The sequence below is a fragment of the Leptonychotes weddellii genome, chromosome 10 (genome assembly GCF_054177405.1).
Source record: "Leptonychotes weddellii isolate Sample4059 chromosome 10, ASM5417740v2, whole genome shotgun sequence".
NCBI lineage: Eukaryota > Metazoa > Chordata > Mammalia > Carnivora > Phocidae > Leptonychotes > Leptonychotes weddellii.
The window spans coordinates 102,408,583-102,432,011 of NC_138378.1; the positions used below are offsets into that span (position 1 = coordinate 102,408,583).

General features: G+C 40.5%; 1 protein-coding gene across 1 annotated transcript in view; it reads right to left on the reverse strand.

Annotated features, from left to right (window-relative positions):
• CLIP4 (CAP-Gly domain containing linker protein family member 4) overlaps positions 1-23,429 on the reverse strand; it is a 63,840-nt gene that overhangs the window by 22,159 nt on the left and 18,252 nt on the right. The window contains exons 6-11 of the mRNA XM_081797304.1: positions 22,642-22,703; positions 22,034-22,306; positions 15,475-15,610; positions 9,202-9,342; positions 4,396-4,485; positions 3,066-3,209 (exon numbers count right to left, since the gene is read on the reverse strand). Of these exons, the coding sequence (XP_081653430.1) occupies positions 3,066-3,209; positions 4,396-4,485; positions 9,202-9,342; positions 15,475-15,610; positions 22,034-22,306; positions 22,642-22,703 (846 nt within the window). The remainder of the gene's footprint in view (positions 1-3,065; positions 3,210-4,395; positions 4,486-9,201; positions 9,343-15,474; positions 15,611-22,033; positions 22,307-22,641; positions 22,704-23,429) is intronic.

Genomic DNA, 23,429 nt, shown 5'->3' on the forward strand with positions numbered 1-23,429 from the left:
GCTAGTTGAGAGATCTCAATGTATGACACCCTTCATGATACGCGTCTCCTACAGCTGTGGTTCTCACATGTGAGGCCAAGACATTCAAGGAACGTGTGAAGGGTTTCCTGAAAAAGTTATTGCCACGAGAGCCTGACGCACACGGTTCCTGGTAAAGCATCAGTTCTACCCAGACTGCCCGGGGTGCGCTTACTCCCACAGAGGCCAGCACCCTTTTTCCGCAAAGGGCCAGGGAGTGAGGACGTGAGGCACTGCAGGCCGCGCCGTCTGTCGTGACCACTCGGCTCCACTCACCCAGCACAAAAGCAAACCGGCCTAGTGTGCTCCAGAAAACTTCACAGAAATAGGTGGCTCGTCGGGTTCAGCCCATGGGCTGTATTGTACCAATCCCTGTTCCGCTAAAATGCTAGAGTCAGAGCCGTTCATTGGGACTCAGTGTGAATTATATATACAGGAATGTGATCTGAACGTGAAAATTGCTCTGTTTCCAATGAGCTCAAACTGATTTCCCTATTAGGAACCAAACCAGTCCCCCTCCCCTTGATTCAAACCTAATCCTTCAAATGCCCACTATCAAACATCCTAGAGAAATGCTGTCTGGAAAGCTGTTCAATTATAACACAAAGTGGGCCCTTGAGGCTTCTCCCATCAGTCCATAAACAGACTTGAACAGCTATCATCTGGGAAGGCCTACAGAAGCCTCTGTGAGGACAGGGGACAGAGGATAAGTCACACGGCCAACGGGAGAGAAACTAAAGCCATGGCAACAAATGAGGAACATAAACCCAGAGAGAAGGCAGGGGTGGATAAAGCGCTATGCTAAAAAATCCTAGGTCCTCATAATAACTAATATTTCCAATGCACTTCAGAGTTTACAAAGTGCTTTCCATAGAATTACAACTATAGATAAGACACAAACTCAGGAATTAACTAAGACATGGTGTTCACAGGTAGTCGATGGCACACCCGGATGAGAGCCCGGGGCTCTATGACCACAAGTCCTCAGGCGGGTCTCCAGGCTGTGTAATGGACCAAGGACAGCATGTTCAATCATGGGATACAACGATGCTGAGAACACACACCTCCTCCCCTACCTCTGCCATTCCCCTAATCTGTTCTTTCTGCTCCTCTTTATCCTCACTTCCCAATATGTCCACATCCCTCAAATGCAAATCTTTGGAGAAAGTGAAATACCTACTCACTCTAGAAAAGTGTCCTAGGGAAATGTCTCTGAGGTCCCAAACATGGACTTCCTCTCATGGATCTCCCATTCTCTCTCCCTCCCCTCCTAAAAGGTCTTCTTGCTCATTCTAATTGACAGGTCTCTTCATCTACTGCTATCTAAGCCTACATCAGGCTTAAATTTATAAAAAGAGAAGAAAGGTTAAATACATAGGTACACTAGAACTACTTCTTATAAAAGTAAAACAGGTACTTCCATATGCACATATAAATTTTAAAATCAAGTAAATGTCAAAAGCCCAAATTCCAAGTGAAGGAGGCCTTGTAATGTGAATAAAATGAGGACAAGCAGGAATGCTATATCCCTATCTTGGTAGCTCTGTTCTTCAGGGGGCTAGACAGAAACTGCTCACAGGGGAAGGAGCACCCACACCGAAAATACAAGTTCCAAGTAAACAATTTCAGGCAAAACTTCTAGGTTCTCTGCTTTTAGAGTCCCACCCTATAGGTTTATTACGTCAGTGTTATCGCTGAGGGCTCCTCCCCATCACAGTACAGTAAGTATTTTAAAGAGAAAAAAAAAAACAAAAACCCCATCACGAACATTTTCCATAATAAAATATTGCTTCAGTACAACTTTTAAAAGTACGTGAATGAGAATCTTATTATGAGGTTCACTGAAAACAATTTATGCCAAAACGGTTTCATTTCCTTTCCGGACAAGTTTGCTACGTAGCCAAATGAGCGAATGGCAATATGTTTCATATATGTTGATTTCGGCAAGATGTCTGCTATGAAGTGCTTTCTATATCCTTACATGTAACTGGAGAAATGTGGACTGAACAAGGTTACTCAGGACTCGCCACATCCCAACGGGTTACTATCATCAACCTGTCAGGAGAGCCACTGACCCTCTCCTACCTAGTGTTAAACAAGGACTTGAACTTCAAATATGAAGACGACACAGAAGTATGTGGGAAAGCTAGTATTCAAGGTGTAAGCAACAGAATGCAGAGGGATGAAACCTCTAACATTCAATTAAAGGAGAATGCAGGTAAAGTCCTACGTGAAGTGGCAACAAGAAGGGCCCTGGCCAGAGGCTCCCTCGGAGCCAAGATGATGGTGTGGTCGCCACACTGCAGGAGGGGCCTTACACTGTGCTTGTGCCCATGGGCAACAGTTCAGCTCTCCATGGGCTGGCCATGAGTGGTCTGGAGGCCGAGGAGCAGGAGGAAGAGCGGAGGTACTTGGGATGGAGGCAAACCCTAACAGCAGCAGAGGAAGCAGCCGACCGACCGCAGGCTAAAGCCCAGGTGTGCCACTTAGAAATGACTTACCTCCCCTAAGGAGTAAGTGGCATCAGGCACCAATGACTTACCTCCCCTAAGCCTCGGGTCCCTCATTCATAAAATGAGAGTGAGAATAATAGTACCTATCCAAAGGTTTGTTTTGAGAATTAAGTGAAATGAGGTATGTAAAGTGCTTAGAATAGAACCTGAAATAATAAGTATACAATACATGTTAGTTATTATTAGGTCTAGATTAGAAAAGAGATAAGACAGATAATAACCGTATGGTTTCCACATATCTGAGGATCTATCATAAATTTCTAAAACGATCCTTACAGGCTCAGAGGTGTTACATGCATGTGGTAGGGAAGAAATCAGTCCAGACAAGGAACACGGCAGGAGCACGGGGAGGGAGGCAGGGAGACCGAGGACGCTCACGAGAGGTGGGGGGCACGGGGAAGACAGAAGAGTACAAGTAGTTCTATCTGACTGAAGTAAAAAGTTCCTTCTACACATTTAAAAAGAGCAAATCTACTTACAAACAAACCAAGATAAAAAACACCAAGAAAGCCTGGTTGAAAAAGCCATAGATACCAGCACTGGTTCTAGAGGAGACAGACGGGCTTTTGCTCACTGTCTTCCTGTTACTGCTATGTGCATTCAGTTTCTTGGGGTAGTTCAGTTTGTGCTCCAAAGATGATGTGGAGGAGGAGCTGCTGATGGATCCAAGCAGGGTACCTAAGACAGGTAAAGGAAAAGAACACAGCGAAGGGTGGACAATAAGAAGTGAACCAATAAGATGCTTTCCCAGGTAAATCCCTCTGAAACCCTCCATTTAGCTTCCTCAGCTGTGGAGTATCTAGTGTTGAGTTAAATGCCTGGTTTCACCCAGCTGTCCTGTAGTTCATACAGACAAGACTTTATCAGCCAAGCTATTGTACTGTAAGGGTTCGTGCTGCATGAGGACACTCTCACACAGAAGAGCACATCCAGCTTTACTGAAGCTGATGACCTCCCTATTCCCCCCACACTCTCTCTCACCTCCCACTTCAGATGGCTTAGTACAATCTAATCTTATTTACACTTAAAAATTCTATTAATTTGGGGCGCCTGGATGGCTCAGTCATTAAGCGTCTGCCTTCGGCTCAGGTCATGGTCCCGGGGTCCTGGGATCGAGCCCCGCATCGGGCTCCCTGCTCGGCGGGAAGCCTGCTTCTCCCTCTCCCACTCCCCCTGCTTGTGTTCCCTCTCTCGCTGTGTCTCTCTCTGTCAAATAAATAAGTAAACTCTTTAAAAAAAAAATTCTATTAATTTAAGATAAAAAAAGGTAGTATTAAAATGTTTTGAGTTGGGGCGCCTGGGTGGTTCAGTCAGTTAAGTGGCTGCCTTCGGCTCAGGTCATGATCCCAGGGTCCTGGGATCGAGCCCCACATCGGGTTCCCTGCTCAGCGGGAAGCCTGCTTCTCCCTCTCTCTCTGCCTCTCCCCCCCTTGCTTGGGCTCTCTCTCTCTCTCTCAAATAAATAAATAAATAAAATCTTCTAAAAAAAATGTTCTGAGCTAACCTGAAGGCAAGCAGGAATACTCTTGAATGTGTTGTTCATGCTCTATTCACCCAATGATTTGATAGCTGAAGGCAATTTTAAACATTTTTATCAAGCCATCTATACTTGGAATTTCCTTTTAGTCTCCCGTTTGACTTAACCTGGTAGCCCTCTAATTTAAGTGTACACAGAGGCACCACACAGCATTTTATACCAAAACCATGTATACACTTTACGATGAGCCGCTTAAGGTATTTCCGAGGATGATTTTTCTCTCAAAAACGTTAAAACTTAGCCCCCATATAAGCTTTATCACTATATTATATTAAAGTTCCATCTGTAAATTAGATTTTTAGAATGGAAGTTATAAAATTATTTTACCATCTTTCTCTGTTACGGGTTTCGGTTCTTCACCAGGAGGCAATGAAAGTGTTGATTCAGAAGCGCTATCTTTTTTTGAAGTCATTAATCCTAGCATGTAGAAACAAAATATGTTCAGCAAGAAAGAACTTCAACATTAAACATACAAATGTACTTGCTGTTTAAAGTACAGACATCCCTCATTATCTAAATCTTCTCCACTTCTGGAAACATGCCGGATAGTAAATTCACAGACAGCAGGGGCCGATCCAGTATTTCATTATGTGAAGAGGCGGGGAAAAAGAATGCATCCTCAGCCCCTCTGAAAACCTCAATCAATTTCCTCAAATACCACCAAGGTCTCTTTTAGACCTATTTAACAATCCACTAAGGAATTCTAAATTCTGTAAAACAGTTAAAGCCCAGCTACCTAGCTGTTTGACTTCACACACTCATGAGTGTGTCCGCACAATGCCGGCAGGTAGAGAGCAAAACTCACGCAGCTCTAGGACAACCACCGTACACGGACCAGGACTTGCACACAACTCACAGATTTCACTCATGTGTCTGCAAATCGGTTACAGCAGAGTTTCTACTTAGATAGTGAATTCTGGGTAAAAATTTTGCAAACCATCATAGCCACTCATCAGATGCAAACGAACATGAGACAGGAAGAAGCCCCACACTCTCTGCCCCCAGCGCTCTGACGACGACAGCCCCGCTAGCACCACACCCAAGTGTCACAAACAGACTCACTTTAAAAAAGAAGAAGCCCACAAATAATACTTCGCCTTATGAAGACTTCTGTTTCCATTCTAGAGAACCAAATTATTTAAATAGGAAACCTAATGGACTCCACCCAGTTTTAAATTCCATCAAGCACCCATTTCAATTCTTCTCGCTTAGGAAGCATCCGAGTGAAGGACTATCCTTGGCACTCTGAGCATCACCAGCGTGAACGAGACATGGTCCCAGCCCGAAAGGAGCACCTTCTCAATTCAGAATGGTAGAATGATGTGAGCATGAATAACTAAAATATGAGGACATTTATTGATAAGCACTAACACAAAGGAAAAAGACAATAATTGTGGTTACAAAGATAAATTAATGCCTCATCAAGGAGATCACATTCTGAGATATGTCTTGAAGGACAGGTAAGACTTCCAGGGGCGCCTGGGTGGCTCAGTCGTTAAGCGTCTGCCTTCGGCTCCGTTCGTGATCCCAGGGTCCTGGGATCGAGCCTCGCATTAGGCTCCCAGCTCAGCAGAGAGTCTGCTTCTCCCTCTCCTTCTGCCCCTGCCCCCATGGTCTCTCTCTCTCTCTCAAGTAAATAAAATCTTACGGCGCCTGGGTGGCTCAGATGGTTAAGCGTCTGCCTTCGGCTCAGGTCATGATCCCAGTGTCCTGGGATCGAGTCCCGCATCAGGCTCCCTGCTCCTTGGGAGCCTGCTTCTCCCTCTGCCTCTCTCTCTGTCTCTGTCTCTCATGAATAAATAAATAAAATCTTTAAAAAAAAAAAATAAAATCTTAAGAAAGAAAGAAAAGAAAAGAAAAGAAAAAAGACTTCTTCCAGAGCATACTGGAGGTATGGCCAGAAAGAACTGAAGATAGGCATTCTAGATGGGCAAAAAGAAAAGAAAAATCTTAAGGACAGGGTCAGAGATGGAGGAGTAGCATGGCTGGAATAAAGAGTATTTTTTGGGACGTGGGAGAAGTAAGACTGGATAGACAGGTCAGAGTGAAATCTCAAAGGAGGACAGTGCCAGATAAGGACCTGGTCCTCTTGTGGAAGGAATGGGCCTCTGATGGACTTGAACAGGGCTGGCATGAACGGGGGGGGGCGGGGGGGGGAAATAACATTACTCTGACAGCAAAGTTTAGAAGGAAGTGAGAGGGGCAGAGGTAGGAAGCATGGACCAGGGAGAAGTTCTTACCATAGGTGGAATGAGGACCAGAGTGACAACAGCAGGAACTGAACAGAGGGGTGGGTAAGAGAGACTCTGTGAAGGCACCCCACGGAGCGCATTTCATATTTTTCAATTATATTTTTCAGTTTTAACATGTCCATTTGGTTCTTTCTTACTTGAATTTTTTAATTGAGTCACAGGAGATTCACATGCAGTTGTATAAAGTAATACAGGGAGATCTCTTGCACACTTTGCCCAATTTCCCCAAAGGTAATTTTTTACATAACTATAGCATAATCCCACAAGCAGGATGCCAACATTGATACAATCTGCCAATCTTAGGTCGCCCCAGTTTTAACCAAACTCCTTTGTGCATCCGTGCGCATGTGCATGTGTGCTCACACATCATTTGATTCTTTTTTATATCCTCATTTCTCTGAACTTTCTTTCCACTTATTTCAAGAGTATTAACCTTAATTCTTAAAGAATGGTTAATGTATTATTTAAAGTCTTTATCTGTGTCATGTCTGTGTCCTGTTAGGGTTGGCAACCTTTAATTGTCTTTTTCCTTGAAAGATGTTGAGATTTTCCTGGTTTTTCTATTTTGAGCAATTCTGGATTGTATCCTGTACATTTCAAATATTACATTGTGGGACTCTGGGTCTTACTTAAGTTCTACAGAGAATGTTTATTGTTTTGTTTTGTTTTGTTTTATGAAGGAGTCAACCCAAACCAGTTCAGGCCGGACATCCCTACCCACCTTCTGTGCCCTGTGGTTCCAATGTCAGTTCAGTTTCCAAAGACTTTTTGGGATCTTTCTCCTATGATGCGCCCTCCAGCAGTGCCTGGGACCTGGGCAGCGATCTACCCCGGAGACCAAAGCCTGTGGTCAGATCCACACACGCACCACTGGAGAGCAAGCCCAGGAGTTCACACCCAACATTTTGAGATCATTTTCTTGAGCTCCCTGCTCTCCATGGTCTCCCTGTTACTTTCTTGCTCCCGGAGGCATCCCTTTCCGATATCTGGGCAGGATGCCTAGGCTTTGGTTTCCCTGCTCTGTCATGCAGTCTCCCAGGACTGACTCTGCCCCTGGGAACAAGCAGAAGACAAACTATCGGGGATTCCATCCCTGCTCTTGGGACCACAGTTTCCCCTCCCATGGGGTTTCAGGTGCCTCACCACCTACTACTACTGTTAAACCATGGAGGACTACCCAGGGACCGGCCTGGGAATGGACCAAAGAGGGGGGGAAGCTATCATAAAAAAAGGGATTTCCTACATTTTCTGGCTAGTAGAGGACCCCTTCCCTAATCCCTAGACCAGGAATGGAGGGCTTCTCTTTGGGCTTTCTTTCCATGATGGCTGTGAACTTCTGGGTTTCGGGTTAAAAGGATACCATTTACAACTGCACCAAAAAGTATGAAGTATCTAGGAACAGACCTAACAAAACTGGTACGAAAAGAGCTGTGGAGAAAATTAGAAAATCTTATTGACGTATTTTTAAAGGACCCAATTAAATAAAGCAATATTCCAAGCTTACAATTAAAAGGCTGAATATTATAAAGATGTCAGTTCCTCCCAGATTGACTTATGGTTTAAATGCAAAACCAATAAAGCTTTAGCAGATATTTTTTTAAAGAAACTTAACAGCTTATTCTAAAATTTATAGGGAAGTGTGATTTATAACGATCCAAACAGGCAAGACACTGTTTAAGAATAAGCTAAGAAGCTTTCCTTTCCTAGATATCAAGATTTATTTGTTAAAAACTATAGTAGTTATGAAGTACAGACTGACACAGAGATATTCAAATAGCTCAACAGAAGAGAGCAGAAAGGACAACCAATTCTTGGACAAAATTCTTGAATCATGGTAGAAAGCCTTTCTGCTTCAGCCCCTGGTAAGTTAGCAAGTACTTACTGAGCAAGTATTTTGTGCTATGTACTACTACGGTGAATATAAAAGTCCAAAATACTCTCACAGTCCATTTAAAATTTAAAATTTTGCTGAGACGATAAAGATCTGCACAAATGAAGCAACCAGAGGTCAAGACCCAAACTAACAGATAATTGTGTGGTGTGGATACAAGTGTACACAAGGGTGGACATAATGGAGACATCAAAGTGATCTGGGTCCCCAGGGAAGTTTTCTTGGAGAAACAACATCAAAATAAGGAGGTAAAGCACAGCTAGGGCCTCAAAATGCAGAAGTCAAATTACTGCACTCAGAGAAATAGCACGAGACAAAGTACGTTGGGAAGAGTGAGGACAAGAAATCACAGTTCAACTACAGAGGTAGGCAGAGACCCCATTATATACAGGAAGGACTGAGACCACCAGTTTAAAGAGTCAGGACTTCTTCTGATTAAAAAGAAGTCACTAAAATTCTTGAATAGGGAAGAAACATAAAGCTAGTTACGTTTATAAGGATTTACCGGAGGTATAAAATTGAGCTTGGAGGTTAGACTAGGGGGTGATGAAGGTATGCAGGTAGTAGGAAAGGAAGAAAAGAAAGGAACAAATGTAAAATACTCTTGTCAGGAATCAAAATCATAAACCATGACTGACATTTAAAAACATGTGAGATGGAGATTTTATTAAATTCGGGTTCTAGTTATCTAACAAAAAAAGTGTGAAGCACACTAAATATAAAGCAGTCTGCAAAGGAAATAAAAAATGCTGAAGAAGAGGGGCGCCTGGGTGGCTCAGTTGGTTAAGCGACTGCCTTCGGCTCAGGTCATGATCCTGGAGTCCCGGGATCGAGTCCCGCATCGGGCTCCCTGCTCAGCGGGGAGTCTGCTTCTCCCTCTCCCACTCCCCGCTCTTGTGCTCTCTCACTCTCTCTCTCTCAAATAAATAAATAAAATCTTTAAAAAAAAAAAATGCTGAAGAAGAGATTTAACTTTCTGGTTTGACCTACCAGTGTTTACTTTTGATGTTACATGAGTTACATCAATTTTCTGGGACCTGATGAGAGGCACAGCTTTTCCAGAAGAAGTGTGTGCTATATTCTTCCTTCGATCTTTTGCTTTACTTATCTTTGAAAGTGGTGCAAAAATACCTAAGGGAGGAATGGAGAGCTTGAGTTAGTGTGAAGCAATTAAAACCATTTCAAATAAAGGGGCAAGTACAACCATTTGGAAATATAAATCTTTAAGTTCTTTTAGTGCCTACCAGGTGTCCTGTAGGGAAAGACAGGAAAAAAGTGACATGCAGTATGTGCCCCAGAGAGCTTACAATTTAGTTGTCAAGACGAACAACATACACAGTAATTGAAGAATCACATAAAAGAGGCATAATCATGTATTACGTGAAATTCAGGGAAAAGAGAAATGAGTGAAGGTAATAGTTTTCCATCATAGTAGTTTCTGACTAAACTATCGGCTATTGTAAATGTGTACAATCTTACTGGAAGACAAAAATTCTAACCCAAGCCACTTCGTGGCATTGAATTATAAGGAAATAGATTTGTGCACAAAAAGTTACAGAGTTACACTTGTATGGTATAAAGAAAAGACAGATTTCCAGAGCCAAAACAATTTCTAGTTTACTACTACTATGACCCAATTACACTTTTGGAAATTAATTATGAGAAAATAATCCAAATGGGAGGAAAAGATTGTATACCTGATATGTCATCATCGCAATATTATTCATGAGTAGGAGAAAACAAGCATGTGTCAACAGGATGAATGAATGAACTCTACCCCTGAACTGTTACATCACCATCAATAAGTAAAACAATAAAAATTGTAAAGAAATACAGACAAGTATGAAAATTAAATCAAGAAAATAAAAATGAAACTATATATTTGATTACATTATGATTGTATCTGAGAAACATTTTATGTGTGGATATAAGAAATACTGTAAAAAACTGAAAACCAAAACACATTTATGAGAGCAGTCAGATTACTCTCAAATTGTCTTTCAAATTTGTCATTAATGCATTATAATGTTGTTTAATGAATGGCTTTTTTTTTTTAAACAAAGATCTTTTTTGTAAAAGATTTTATTTATTTATTTAATTGACAGAGAGAGAGACAGCGAGAGATGGAACACAAGCAGGGGGAGTGGGAGAGGGAGAAGCAGGGACCCCTCCGAGCAGGGAGCCCAATGCGGGACTCGATCCCGGGACTCCAGGATCATGACCTGAGCCAAAGGCAGTCGCTTAACCAACTGAGCCACCCAGGCGCCCCTGAATGGCTTTTTCTTAATCTGAGGAAAGTTGCATGGTTTCTCTTCCAAGGTCTTAATAGAAAATTTCCACACAGTATTATTCTACATAATATCTTTTTTTTTTTTTTAAAGATTTTATTTATCTATTTGACAGAGAGAAACACAGCGAGAGAGGGAACACAAGCAGGGTCCACATAATATCTTAAACAGTAAATATTTAATTCTATGGCTTTAAAAGATTTCCATAGCATATAAAACCCCACCTAATATAAGTTCTTATTCTTCCTGTTTTTTTTAATGAAATAAATCATTTGGGAGAACCAAAACTAAATTTAGAGCAAAGACTGGCTACAACCAAAGCCCAAAGTGCACGCAGAATATGGGCTAAAGTTCCTAGTAAGTAACTCGTGCTCATCAAAGTACCAATGGGACTTTTCTCAGATCTTGACATATAATTAATCATAAAGCTTAACTAAAATAAACACATAGAAGAATAACAAATTTCTAGAACAAATTTCTGGCCCATTTTACCACAACTCCTCCCAAAACGGCACCAAAATATTAGAAAGGAATAAAAACGATATCAACTCTAAAGAAAAAAGAAAATGATAAAAAGGAGGAAAAAAATACTAAAAGCTGCCAGAGAGGGGGAAAAGGTCAAACACGGAAGAAAGATTTTGCAACTTGTACACAGCAACACTGGAAGCTCAAGACAGTAGCTGACAAACCAAGAGCCCGGGAGGCCACATCCTGCCCACCACCTCTTCTGTCAAGTCCCACTAGCACCCATGTGTTTACACACTGTCTGCAGCTGCTTCTTCACTACAACAGGACAGCTGAATAGCTGAACAAGAGACTGTGCGGCCCTTGACGCCTAAAATATCTCCTCTGGCCTTTTACAGGAAAAGTTAGCCAAACTCCATCAGATAATAGAATATCACCTTCTAGATAGCAGGAAGGGAAAAATGAAGGGGGGGAAATCGGAGGGAGAGATGAACCATGGAGACTATGGACTCCAAGAAACAAACTGAGGGTTCTAGAGGGGAGGGGGGTGGGGGGATGGGTTAGCCTGGTGATGGGTATTAAGTAGGGCACGTATTGATTGAATGGAGCACTGGGTTTTATACGCAAACAATGAATCATGGAATACTACATCAAAAACTAATGATGTAATGTATGGTGATTAACATAACATAATAAAAAAATATACATCACCTTCTAAATACAGAGAAAATATGAGTTCCGGCCTAACATTCTTTATCCCATCAAACTATCATATGAAGTATGAGGGTAGAAATAAACATATTTTTAGAATGGAAGTTTTCAAAAAATTTATCTCCCATGAGTCCTTTGTCAAAAAGCTACTAGAGGATGTGCTCCACCAAAACAAAGAAGTAAACCAAGAAAAGAACTGACTTAGAATGAAGGCGCCCAATCTTTCTACTTATAGTATGAACTGAACTCAACAGAAGTCTAAAACTGGAAAAATCAGGGACGCCTGGCTGGCTCAGTCAGTGGAGCGTGTGACTCTTGATCTCCGGGTCATGAGTTCAAGCCCCAAGTCGGTTGTGGAGATTACTTAAAAATAAAATCTTTTAGGGGCACCTGGGTGGCTCAGTCTGTTAAGTGTCTGCCTTCGGCTCAGGTCATGATCTCAGGGTCCTGGGATTGAGCCCCACATTGGGCTCCCTGCTCTGCTTCTCCCTCTGTCCCCCTGTTCCTCCCCCCAACTTGTGCATACTCTCTCAAGTAAATAAATATTTAAAAAAAAACCCTTTATTTAAAAAAAATAAAATCTTTAAAACAATAAAAATAAAATCGGAAAAATCAAGGGAGACTCATATACATGTATTATTTACAAATACAAATATTAATATCACAAGATACAACTAAAGATGTTAAAATAGTTCTTGCCTCTAAAGGACAGGACTCAGGGTCAGGGAAGGGCAAGCCAGGGAAGGAGTTAACTGATGTTTTTAATAAACCTTATAATACAATTTGACTTATGTATTCACTTTGGTAATTATTAAAAGACATAAAAATGGTATTACCAAGTATTAAAATTTATTATAAAAATTTTCATAATCGCTAAAACTTAGAAGCAACCAAGATATCCTTTAGTAGATGAATGGGTAAATAAATTGTAGTACATCCAGACAATGGAATATTATTCAGGGCTAAAAAGACATGAGCTATCAAGCCATGAAAACACATGGAGGAAACTTAAATGCAAATTACACAGTGAAAGAAGCCAGTCTGAAGAGGCCGGGTTCGTACTGTAGAATTCCAACGATATGACATTCTGGAAAAGATAAAACTAAGAAGACAGTAAAAAGATCAGTGGCTGCTAGGGAGCAGGGAAGGGAGGAATAGGCAGAGCACAGAGGGTTCTCAGGGCAGTGACAATCCTCTATATAGACACTGTAATGATAGAGACATGTCATTAAACACTTGTCCAAACTCACAGAACATCCACCACCAAGAGTGAACCCCAATGTAAACTATGGACTCAATGCTGATGACGAGTCATCAGTGTAGGTTCCTCTATGTTAAGAAATGTACCCTCTGGTGAAGGGACACTGATAATGGGAGTGGCCCTGCACACATGGGAACAGGGGATACACAGGAAATCTCTGTACCTTCCTCTCAATTTTGTTTTGAACCCAAGCTGCTCTAAAAAAAAGTCTTAAAAATTATTATAAAATTTCTACAACTGAAAAAATCTAATCTGTGTGAGAATTAACAGATCAGTTGAACAAAATAATCCTGAAACAGACGATAGCATTTATAAGAATTTATAATAAAGGAAGCACAACAAGCCAAAGGAAAAATGATAGAGGCGGAAAAAAAAAATCTGTTGCTGAGAAGAGACAAATTCTTTGGCTTCTGCTTAGTCAGGGCAACTCCCATTTTTCCATAATCCAACACATGATCCTTGCCCCCCAAAACTCGCCTTTAAGCATGTGAAAGGGACAGAAGCAGGGTCCTTGGTGTATCTGGCTTTGTCCTCATCAAGCATGCCTCTCCTTGGGATGATGAGATTTGGGGGGCAACATGCATTCTGTTACAAGCTAAGCCTTTCCCGTGACTCCGATTGACATCAACCCTGTGTGTTGCTAGGAGTTTTGATCCTTTTGCCCTCAGTCGGCTTCACAGCTGCCACAATTAGCTAACAGAGGAAAACTAAAATCAAATTCTTAATTCCGCAGAACTACCCAAATATATTCCAAATGGGTTAAATAATATAGGGCAAAAAATTAAAACATTCAAAAGAATAAAATATATAGTTTTAAATTAATCCTTGGATTAGAAAGAACTATCTAAACATAAAAGCAATGTTAAGAAATTATAAAGAAAAAGTCTCTTAACTACATAAAACTCTATGCCAAAACACTGCAAATGAAGTTCAAAGGCAAATGACAAACTGGGCAAAATATCTATGATAACTATAAAAGTTTAATATCTTAAATACGTATTTGTATTTCTAAAGTTTTTTAAAACCCACTAATCCCTCAATTATTTAATGAGCATGTAATATGAATAATTATTTCTTGGCAATTGCTAATATATATATTACAACAAAATATTTTAAGTGTTTTATTTCACCACAATCAGAGAAATATGAATTCAAACATAGAAATTTTTACCCGTTAAATTGGAAAAATTAAAGGAAATGGAGCCATTAAAAATCACATTTTCAAACGATATTTAATGATTTGGAGAAATTATAATAGCATATCAAGCAAAAATGCAAAATATGTAACTATATATAATCCAAATTTTGCAAAAAGAATTAAACAGAAGAAATATACCAGTGATTTTATTTTCTTCTTTTAACCTTCTTTATGTTTTTCAAATTTTATACAATACTTTTATAAACAAAAAAATTAATAAACAAAAAATGATGCTCCATTTTAAGTGTATGACAAAAGGAAACTGATAATTTTGATAAATTTATAACAGCTAGCAAATAGCTACCATTAGTTGAGTACTTATAGGGAATCAAGCACTATTCAAGGTGCTTTATACATTTATCAACACATTTAATCCTCATACAAACTCTTGAGGTATTGTTAGCCCCATTTTATAGAAGACAAACTGAGGCACAAGAAGAGAATTAAGGTCACATAACTGGTAGGTAGAGAAGCTGATTCACACCCAAGCTGTCAGACTCCAAGCAAGGACTTCAGCATTAGACCAGAGTATCTCCCTGTGCAGCTATAATTGAAACACGTGCAACCAGGGAAGTTAATGTTCTAGAAGAATATTTCACGGCAAGGAAAAATATTCACAACATAGCAAGTGACAAATTTAGTTCAATATGTCAAGGAGTCTGTATGTATGTATGTGTATGAGAGAGAAAGAACATGAATTTAAACAAACATCTGTCAGAAAGAGAAAGAATCATCCACCTCAGGAATACAGTTTTAAAGTTTGCTTCACTTGCTTTTCCAAGTTTTCAAGTTTTTCAACCCCCGGAGTTCTGTATTTCCTTGATAACAAAGTCCCTCCCTCAGTCATGATAGCACCCTAAGCAGGACTTACAGGAGGTCCACGGAGCCAGAAGTACTCCTGGTGGGACACCATCTTCCCATCACTACACTGCTCATAGCAGGAAAAAGGCAGTCCCTTCATTAACTACATAGATAACCAGGAGGAAAGGTTTCTTTTTTTTTTTTTTTTTCCCCGCCTAACCAGGTTTATTTAAAAACAATAGAAGAGTAGGGATGCCTGGGTGGCCCAGTTGGTTAAGCTTGGTTAAGCATCCAACTCTTGATTTCAGCTCAGGTCATGATCTCAGGGTCAGGAGATCAAGCTCCACACTGGGCTCCGTACTCGCGAGGAGTCTGCTTGGGATTCTCTCTCCTCTCCTTCCCCCCCCACCCCGATCATGCTCTCTTTCTCCAAATAAATAAAATCTTTTTTAAAAATGATAAAAATAAAAATAAATAAATAAAAGTAAATTTGGTTATCTTAAACTAATTCTCATTAAGTTAGATAGTATCTACCTTACCGTATTTGGGCGCACATTTAAAGTACTGGATTTTCCCAACACTTCCATTGTTTTTTCCTTCTGGTTCATCCAACTCAATGCCAGCCCACTGCCCAGTTGCAAATTCTGTTGTTCCGCAAAATCTTAATGTTCCAACCTAAAGAAAACATAAATCAGAATAAATTTTGAGGATTACTAGTAATTCTAAATGTGCTACTCTTGCAACTTTACCATGGAAGTTTTTAAAAACCATTCAATCAAAGTAGACTTTAGAACAGAAATATTACCAGGGATAAAAAGAGGTATTATATAACGATAAGAGTCAACCCCAAAAAGACGTAAGAATCCTAAATCTGTATGCACCTAACAACTGATTTTGGAAAACCTCCAAACATTTGGAAATTAATAAATATACTCCCAAATAACTCATAGTGAAAGATAAAATCACAAAGAAATTTAAAAACATTTTGAATTGAGTGAAAATGATAACACGATATATAAAAATTTGTAGGATGCGGCAAAAGCAGTGTTTAGAAGGAAATGTATAGCATTAAACATTTGTATTAGGAAAGGTCTCAAATCAATGACCTAAACTTCCATTTTAAGAAACTAGAAAGTGAAGGCCCAAAGCAAGCAGGAGAGAAACAATAAAGATAAGAAATTATGGGGCACCTGAGTGGCTCAGTCGGTTAAGCATCTGCCTTGGCTCAGGTCATGATCCCGGGGTCCTGGGACTGAGCCCCACATCAGGCTCTCTGCTCAGCGGGGAGCCTGCTTCTCCTTCTCCCTCTTATCCCCCCCCACCCAGCTCATGCTCACTCTCTTGCACACTCTCTCTCACTCTCTCAATCTCAAATAAATAAAATCTTTAAAAAAAAAAGAAATTAAGAACAGAAAAAGAATAGAGAAAATCAATGAAACCAAAAGCTGGTTCTTTGTAAGGATAAGTAAGATTAATAAACTTACAGCTAGGGACCAAGGAAACAAAAGAGAGAAGACACAAACTGCAAACATCATGAATGAAAGCAGGACATCTTTACATACCCTCAGTCATTTAAAAAATAATAAGAAAATACTCTGAACAACCCTGTGCCTGTAAATTTAACAAATGAGATAAAACGTTCCAATTCCTTGAAAGATGCAAACTGTCAAAGCTCACACCTGAATTGTAGTTAAGAAACTTCCAAAAAACAAAAACAACACAACAACAACAAACGCTTCAGAACCTTATGGACTCACTGGTGAATTCTAAAATTCTTTAAGAATTTAAAGGAAAAATAATCATCTCTACACAAACCTAGTATATAAAAGTGGAAGGATTAATTCTCAACTCATTCCCAGCATTACCTTGATACCAAAACCAGACACAAGGATCCTCAACAAAATAAGAGCAAATCAAATCCAGCAATATACAGGGGCGCCTGGGTGGCTCAGTCGTTAAGCATCTGCCTTCGGCTCAGGTCATGATCCCAGGGTCCTGGGACTGAGCCCCACATCAGGCTCCCTGTTCAGCAGGAAGCCTGCTTCTCCCTCCCCCACTCCCCCTGCTTGTGTTCCTGCTCTCGCTGTCTCTCTCTCTGTCAAATAAATAAAATCTTTAAAAAAAAAAAAAATCCAGCAATATACAGACTCCAACAATATATAGCAAATCAAATCCAGCATTATGTAACCAGGTAAGGTTTATCATGAGAAAGCAAGGCTAGTTCAACATTTGAGAATTAATCAATATAATTTATCATATCATCCACATACTAAAGGGGGTGGAAAAAACTTACTCTCTCAACATATGCAGAAAAAGCCTTTAGCAAATCAAATTTCAACATCCTCTCATGATAATAATTAAAAAAAAAAAAAACCTCTCAGCAAACCAGGATTAGACAGGAAATTCCAGAACTTAATAAATTAAGATACCCATAAAATCTATAGCTAACAATTATCATACTTAATGATGAAAGGCTAAGTGCTTTCTCCTTAATATTGGGAGCAGGACAAGTTTATCAACTCTTACTACTTCTACTCATCATTATACTGGAGGTCCTAGGCAATGAAATTAGGCAAGAAAAACAAATGAAAGGCATACAGATTGGAAAGAAATAAAACTGTCTCTATTCACAGACAACATGATCGTTTACATATGATATCCCCCACACACAAAAAAAAGCCAATAGAATTAATAAATTTAGTAAGGTTACAGGATATATGGTCAACATACAAAAATCAACTGTATTTCTCCATGAAATTTCCAAAACACAACCATTTACAATAGCACCAAAGATCATGAAAAACTTAGGTATAAATCTAGCAAAGTATAGCAATATCTAAGATATGCTTAAAACTATGATTGGCAAGGAAGAAATCAAACTTTCATTATTTGCAGACAACACATACTCTATGTAAAAAACCCAAAAGACTCCACCAAAAAATTGCTAAAACTCATACATGAATTCAGCAAAGTTGCAGGATACAAAATCAATGTGCAGAAATCTGTTGCATTTCTATACACAAGTAACGAAGCAGCGGAAAAAGAAATCAAGGAATTGATCCCGTTTGTAACTGCACCAAAAACAGTAAGATACCTAGCAATAAATCTAACTAAAGAAGTAAAAGATCTGTACTCTGAAAACTATAGAAGAGTTATGAAAGAAATTGAAGAGGACACAAAGAAATGGAAAAGCATTCCACGCTCATGGATTATAAGAATATTGTTAAAATGTCTATACTACCCAAAGCAATCTACACATTTAATGCAATCCCTACCAAAATACCACCAGCATTTTTCACAGAGCTAGAACAAACAATCCTAAAATTGGTACAGAACCACAAAAGACCCCAAATAGCCAAAGCAATTCTGAAAAAGAAAAACAAAACTGGAGGAATCACAATTCCAGATTTCAAGTGACATTACAAAGCTGTAGTCATCAAGACGGTATGGTACTGGCATAAAAACAGACACACAGGTCAATGGAACAGAATAGAGAACCCAGAAAAGGACCCACAACTCTATGGTCAACTAATCTTCGGCAAAGCAGGAAAGAATATCCCATGGAAAAAAGACAGTCTCTTCAACAAACGGTGCTGGGGAAAATGGACAGCAACATGCAAAAGAATGAAACTAGACCACGTTCTTACACCATACACAAAAATAAATTCAAAATGGATAAAAGACCTTAACATGAGACAGGAAACCATCAAAATTCTAGAGAACACAAGCAGAAACATCTCTGACCTCGGCCATAGCAACTTCTTACTAGACACGTCACCACAGGCAAGGGAAACAAAAGCAAAAATGAACAAATAGGACTTCAAGATAAAAAGTTTCTGCACGGCAAAGGAAACAATCAACAAAACTAAAAGGCAACCTTCAGAATGGAAGAAGATATTTGCAAATGACATATCTGATAAAGGGCTAGTATCCACAATCTATAAACAACTTACCAAACTCAACACCCAAAAAATAAATAACCCAGTTAAGAAATGGGCAGAAGACATAAATAGATATTTTCCAAAGAAGACATCAAGATGGCCAACAGACACATGAAAAGATGCTCAACATCACTCACCATCAGGGAAAGACAAATCAAAACCATGATGAGATACCACCTCACACCTGTCAGAATGGCTAGAAAAACACCACAAGAAACAACAGGTGTTGTTGATGAGGATGGGGAGAAAGGGGATCTCTCTTGCACAGTTGGTGGGAATGCAAACTGGCGCAGCCACTCTGGAGAACAGTATGGAGGTTCCTCAAAAAGTTAAAAATTAGACCTACCCTATGATCCAGCAATTGTACTACTGAGTATTTACCTAAAGATACAAAAAATACTGATTCGAAGGGATACATGCACCCCGTTTATAGCAGCAATGTCCACAATAGCCAAACTATGGAAAGAGCCTAGATGTCCATCAACAGATGAATGGATAAAGAAGATATGGTGTATATATACAATGGAATACTATGCAGCCATCAAAAAAATGAAATCTTGCCATTTGCAATGATGTGGATGGAGCTAGAGTGTATTATGTTAAGTGAAATACATCAGAGAAAGACAAATACCATATGATCTCATTCATGTGGAATTTAAGAAAGAAAACAGAAGAACATATGGGAAGGGGGAGAAGAAAAAGAAGGAAACAAGTCATGAGAGACTCTTAATGATAGAGAATAAACTGAGGGCTGATGGAGGGAGGTGGGTGGGGGATGGGCTAGATGGGGGATGGGTATTAAGGAGGGCACTTGTTATGATGACCTCTGGGTGTTGTACCTAAGTGAGAATCACTGAATTCTACGTTAGAAAACAATATTGCACTGTATGTTAACTACCTAAAATTTAAATAAACAAATGCTTAAAACTACAAAACTGATGAAACAAATAAAAAACCTATTAAATAGAGATATATTGCACTTGTGGTTTTTTTTATTTTATTTATTTATTTTAGAGAAAGAGAGTGAGCACGAGCAGGGAGAGGGGAAGAGGGAGAGGAAGAGAGAGAATCTAAGCAGACTCCATGCTGATCACAGAGCCCAACACAGGGCTCAATCCCATGACCCTGAGATCATGACCCGAGCCGAAATCAAGAGTCAGCTACTTAACCAACTGAGCCACGCAGGCACCCCTACCATGCTTGGGTTTTAAAGACTCCATATCTTTAAGATATCTGTTCTCCTCAACTGATCTATGTCAACACGACTTCATTCAAAATCCCAGCAGGATTTTTTGTATGACTTGAAATCCATAAGCTGATTCTACAATGTACATGGAAAGACAAAGAAACTAAAAAAAAAAAAAAATTGAAGGCCTAACAACATCTGATTGCAAGACTTACTATAAAGGTAGAGCAATCATTACAGAGTAGTACTGAAGAAAGGGTAATCATCGAATCAATGGAGTAGAATAAAATCCAAAAATACACCCATACACCTAACGTCAGATGACAAAGGGGCAAGGGCGATTTAAGAAAGAAAGAACAGTCTATTCAAAATATGGTGCTGAAACAAATAGGTAATCAGATGCAAAAAAAAGAGAGAGAGAAAGAAACTCTATCTATTATATCTATATCTAAACTCTATCTACCTAGTATTCTGTACAAAAGTTAACTCAAAATTAAATATAAAACTAAATGTAAAACCTAAAACTATAAACTTCTGAGAGAAAGTCCATGTACTATATCTTCCACTCTCCTATGACACTGCAGAAAATTTCTTAGCTATGCTAAACACACAATCCATACAAGAAAAAGTTGAAAAATGAACTTCATCAAAATTTCAAACTTCTACTCTCTGAAAGACATTCCTAAGAGGATGAAAAGGCAAGCAACAGAGTGAAAGAAAGGATAACGGAAGCAAGACTGGCCATGAGACAATCAGGTTAAACCCAGCTGACGCACATTATATGCTTCTACTTTTCCAAAATAAGAACAACAGAATAACTCTTCTAAACATCCATTCTCAGACACAGGAATACTGAAGAGGTTGAACATTAATCCCAAGTTAAAAAAAAAAAGCTAACAAATGTCCTATGAATATATTCTTTTGGAAGCTGGTAAAATGTCATTCTCAACATAATCATCTGTTTGGAGTTTACCTTCCTTTCTGGAGCAATTTTCTCAGTAAATCAAACTTCCAGATTTTGGCATTTTCTGCAAAACCCGTGTCACCATCCCCACAAGCCCACCCATATATTTACACATAACTGTGTGAGGAAACAACGGAACTCCCTGTTCCATTCTCCATACCCAGCTCCCTATTTACCCAAAGTTAAAACAAAACAGACCTTCCCTATGAGGTATTAAAAAAGAGAGAATGGATGGCAACAAGACAGTGCCATAAGGACTCTGAGGCTTTGGAGAAAAAGAGGCATCTGGAGCATCTTCAAAAGGTTGGGTTGGGGGGCGGGGGCAGGAGGGTCCTCTTTTCCACATACATTTTTTTTTTAAAGATTTTATTTATGTATTTGAGAAAGAGAATGAGACAGAGAGAGAGAGCATGAGAGGGGGGAGGGTCGGGAGGGTCAGAGGGAGAAGCAGACTCCCCGCCGAGCAGGGAGCCCGATGCGGGACTCGATCCAGGGACTCCAGGATCATGACCTGAGCCGAAGGCAGTCGCTTAACCAACTGAGCCACCCAGGCGCCCCTCCACATACATTTTTATTATGAGGTTGAAATAATATCTAAGATTTCTCTATTTCTAGGATCTCATGGCCAAACATCCATGAATGGCAAGAGTCTCCTTTGCTCCATTACTGCGAGGTAGTTGTAGTGGGAAAAACCCAGTGAGGGCGGCAGGGGGGCCACAAGGAAACCCCTCCAGGCTCAGCGATGTCTCAGCTCGGGCCTCCTAATGCACTCAGCAGCCCTATTGTACCCCACTCTCCCCACCCCAACGGAGAGGCCTTCATTATTCCGTCCAAGGGTAAGCGTGCCTCTCAGTTTCACCACTTCCATTAAGTCTGTTTCTATGTACACACCGCACTTTTTAAAAAAACCCAAAACCCCGTCCACAGTGTATGGCTGCAGCCGGCACACGGGCCACGCACACTGCAGACCTTGGACCCAGCTTCAGAGACGGCCGTTACTTCCTTACCTTCTGTCCTGCAATAACGACGCGATCCCCCAACTTCAGACCGAGGGACGTGAGCATCGCCTTGCTAGTGACGCGGTCACAGTTTGGAAGCAGGGGCTTTGACATGTCACGCGACAGGGGCGCCGCATCCAACAACATCTGCTTGATTTCTTTAGCAGTTGCGGCAGCATCGGCCATCTCCAGAGGCATTTCCACTGGGTCCGGAACGACATCAGCAGGGATCTGCCCTTTGTCATTCTGCAAATACAGAGAAGAGAACATTTTCAATCCATATCACTCACAGCTCTACAAGGTCATACACAATTATTTTTAAAAATAAAGGTGAAAAAAAATTAAGTTCAATTCATTCATCGTGTATTTGTCAAACTGTTTACCTGAACACCTACTACATGCCATTCTAAATGCTACTGACACCACAGTGAAGAGAAAAACCCTGCCCTCTGCAAGCACACCTTCTGGTGCAAGAGACAGACCACACACAAACAAGTAAAAGAGATGGTATGTTAAATGGTAAAAAGGGGCAGAAAGAAAAACAGTTCCAGACAGGGAAGGGGAGAGGACCTGAAGGGTGGCGTCTATGCAGGCAGGGAGGCTGGGGAAGGACTCACAGGCCAGAGGAGATGTGGGAGCACCATGCAGGCGAGCTGGTCGGGGAAGCGCGAGCGCTGAGCTCATGAGTGGACAGAAAGCCTGGCCACACAGGTTTAGAGACAGAAGTCACAGCACTGACTGGCCTCCCAACCCCAGATCCGAGATTCTGCCACCTCGGCCGTGTGACCTGATCCATCCTGCCCACTCATGGAGTGATTTAGTTAGTTATTTGAAGGGGGAGGGGCAAAGGGAGAGGGAAAGGGAGAGAATCTCAAGCAGACTCCATGCCCAGCACAGAGCCCAACATGAGACTCCATCCCAAGACCCCAAGATCATGACCTGAGCCGAAACCAAGAGTTGGACACTTAACTGACTGAGCCACCCAGGCGCCCCATTATTGAGTGACTTTTGTCTCGTATCTACATTCATGCTGCCACTGGGTAGAGCAGACTCTTGTCATTTCTTAATGACTTAAGTAAGCCCAGCTGCCTGCCTCAGATCCCTGTCCTCAAATGCATCCTCCTCCACTGCATGGCCGTAGTGACCTTTCTACGCCCTTTAGGCCAGTGCCCTGTTCCCACCATTGGTGGCTTCATGCTGACTGTAGGTTACCATCTAAACAACTTATCAGGTCAGGCAAAACCTTAATTTGTTTCCAGTGTAGGTCGATTTTTTCATATTATCTGCCAGGCCCTGGGCCAGGTCCTGTGATAGCAGTGTTCTGCTCTGATGGGGCTTACATTCCAGTGTGGATGACCCAAATGGAGCACAGACTTGAGAATCTGGTGAGTGTTTGAAAGAGTGC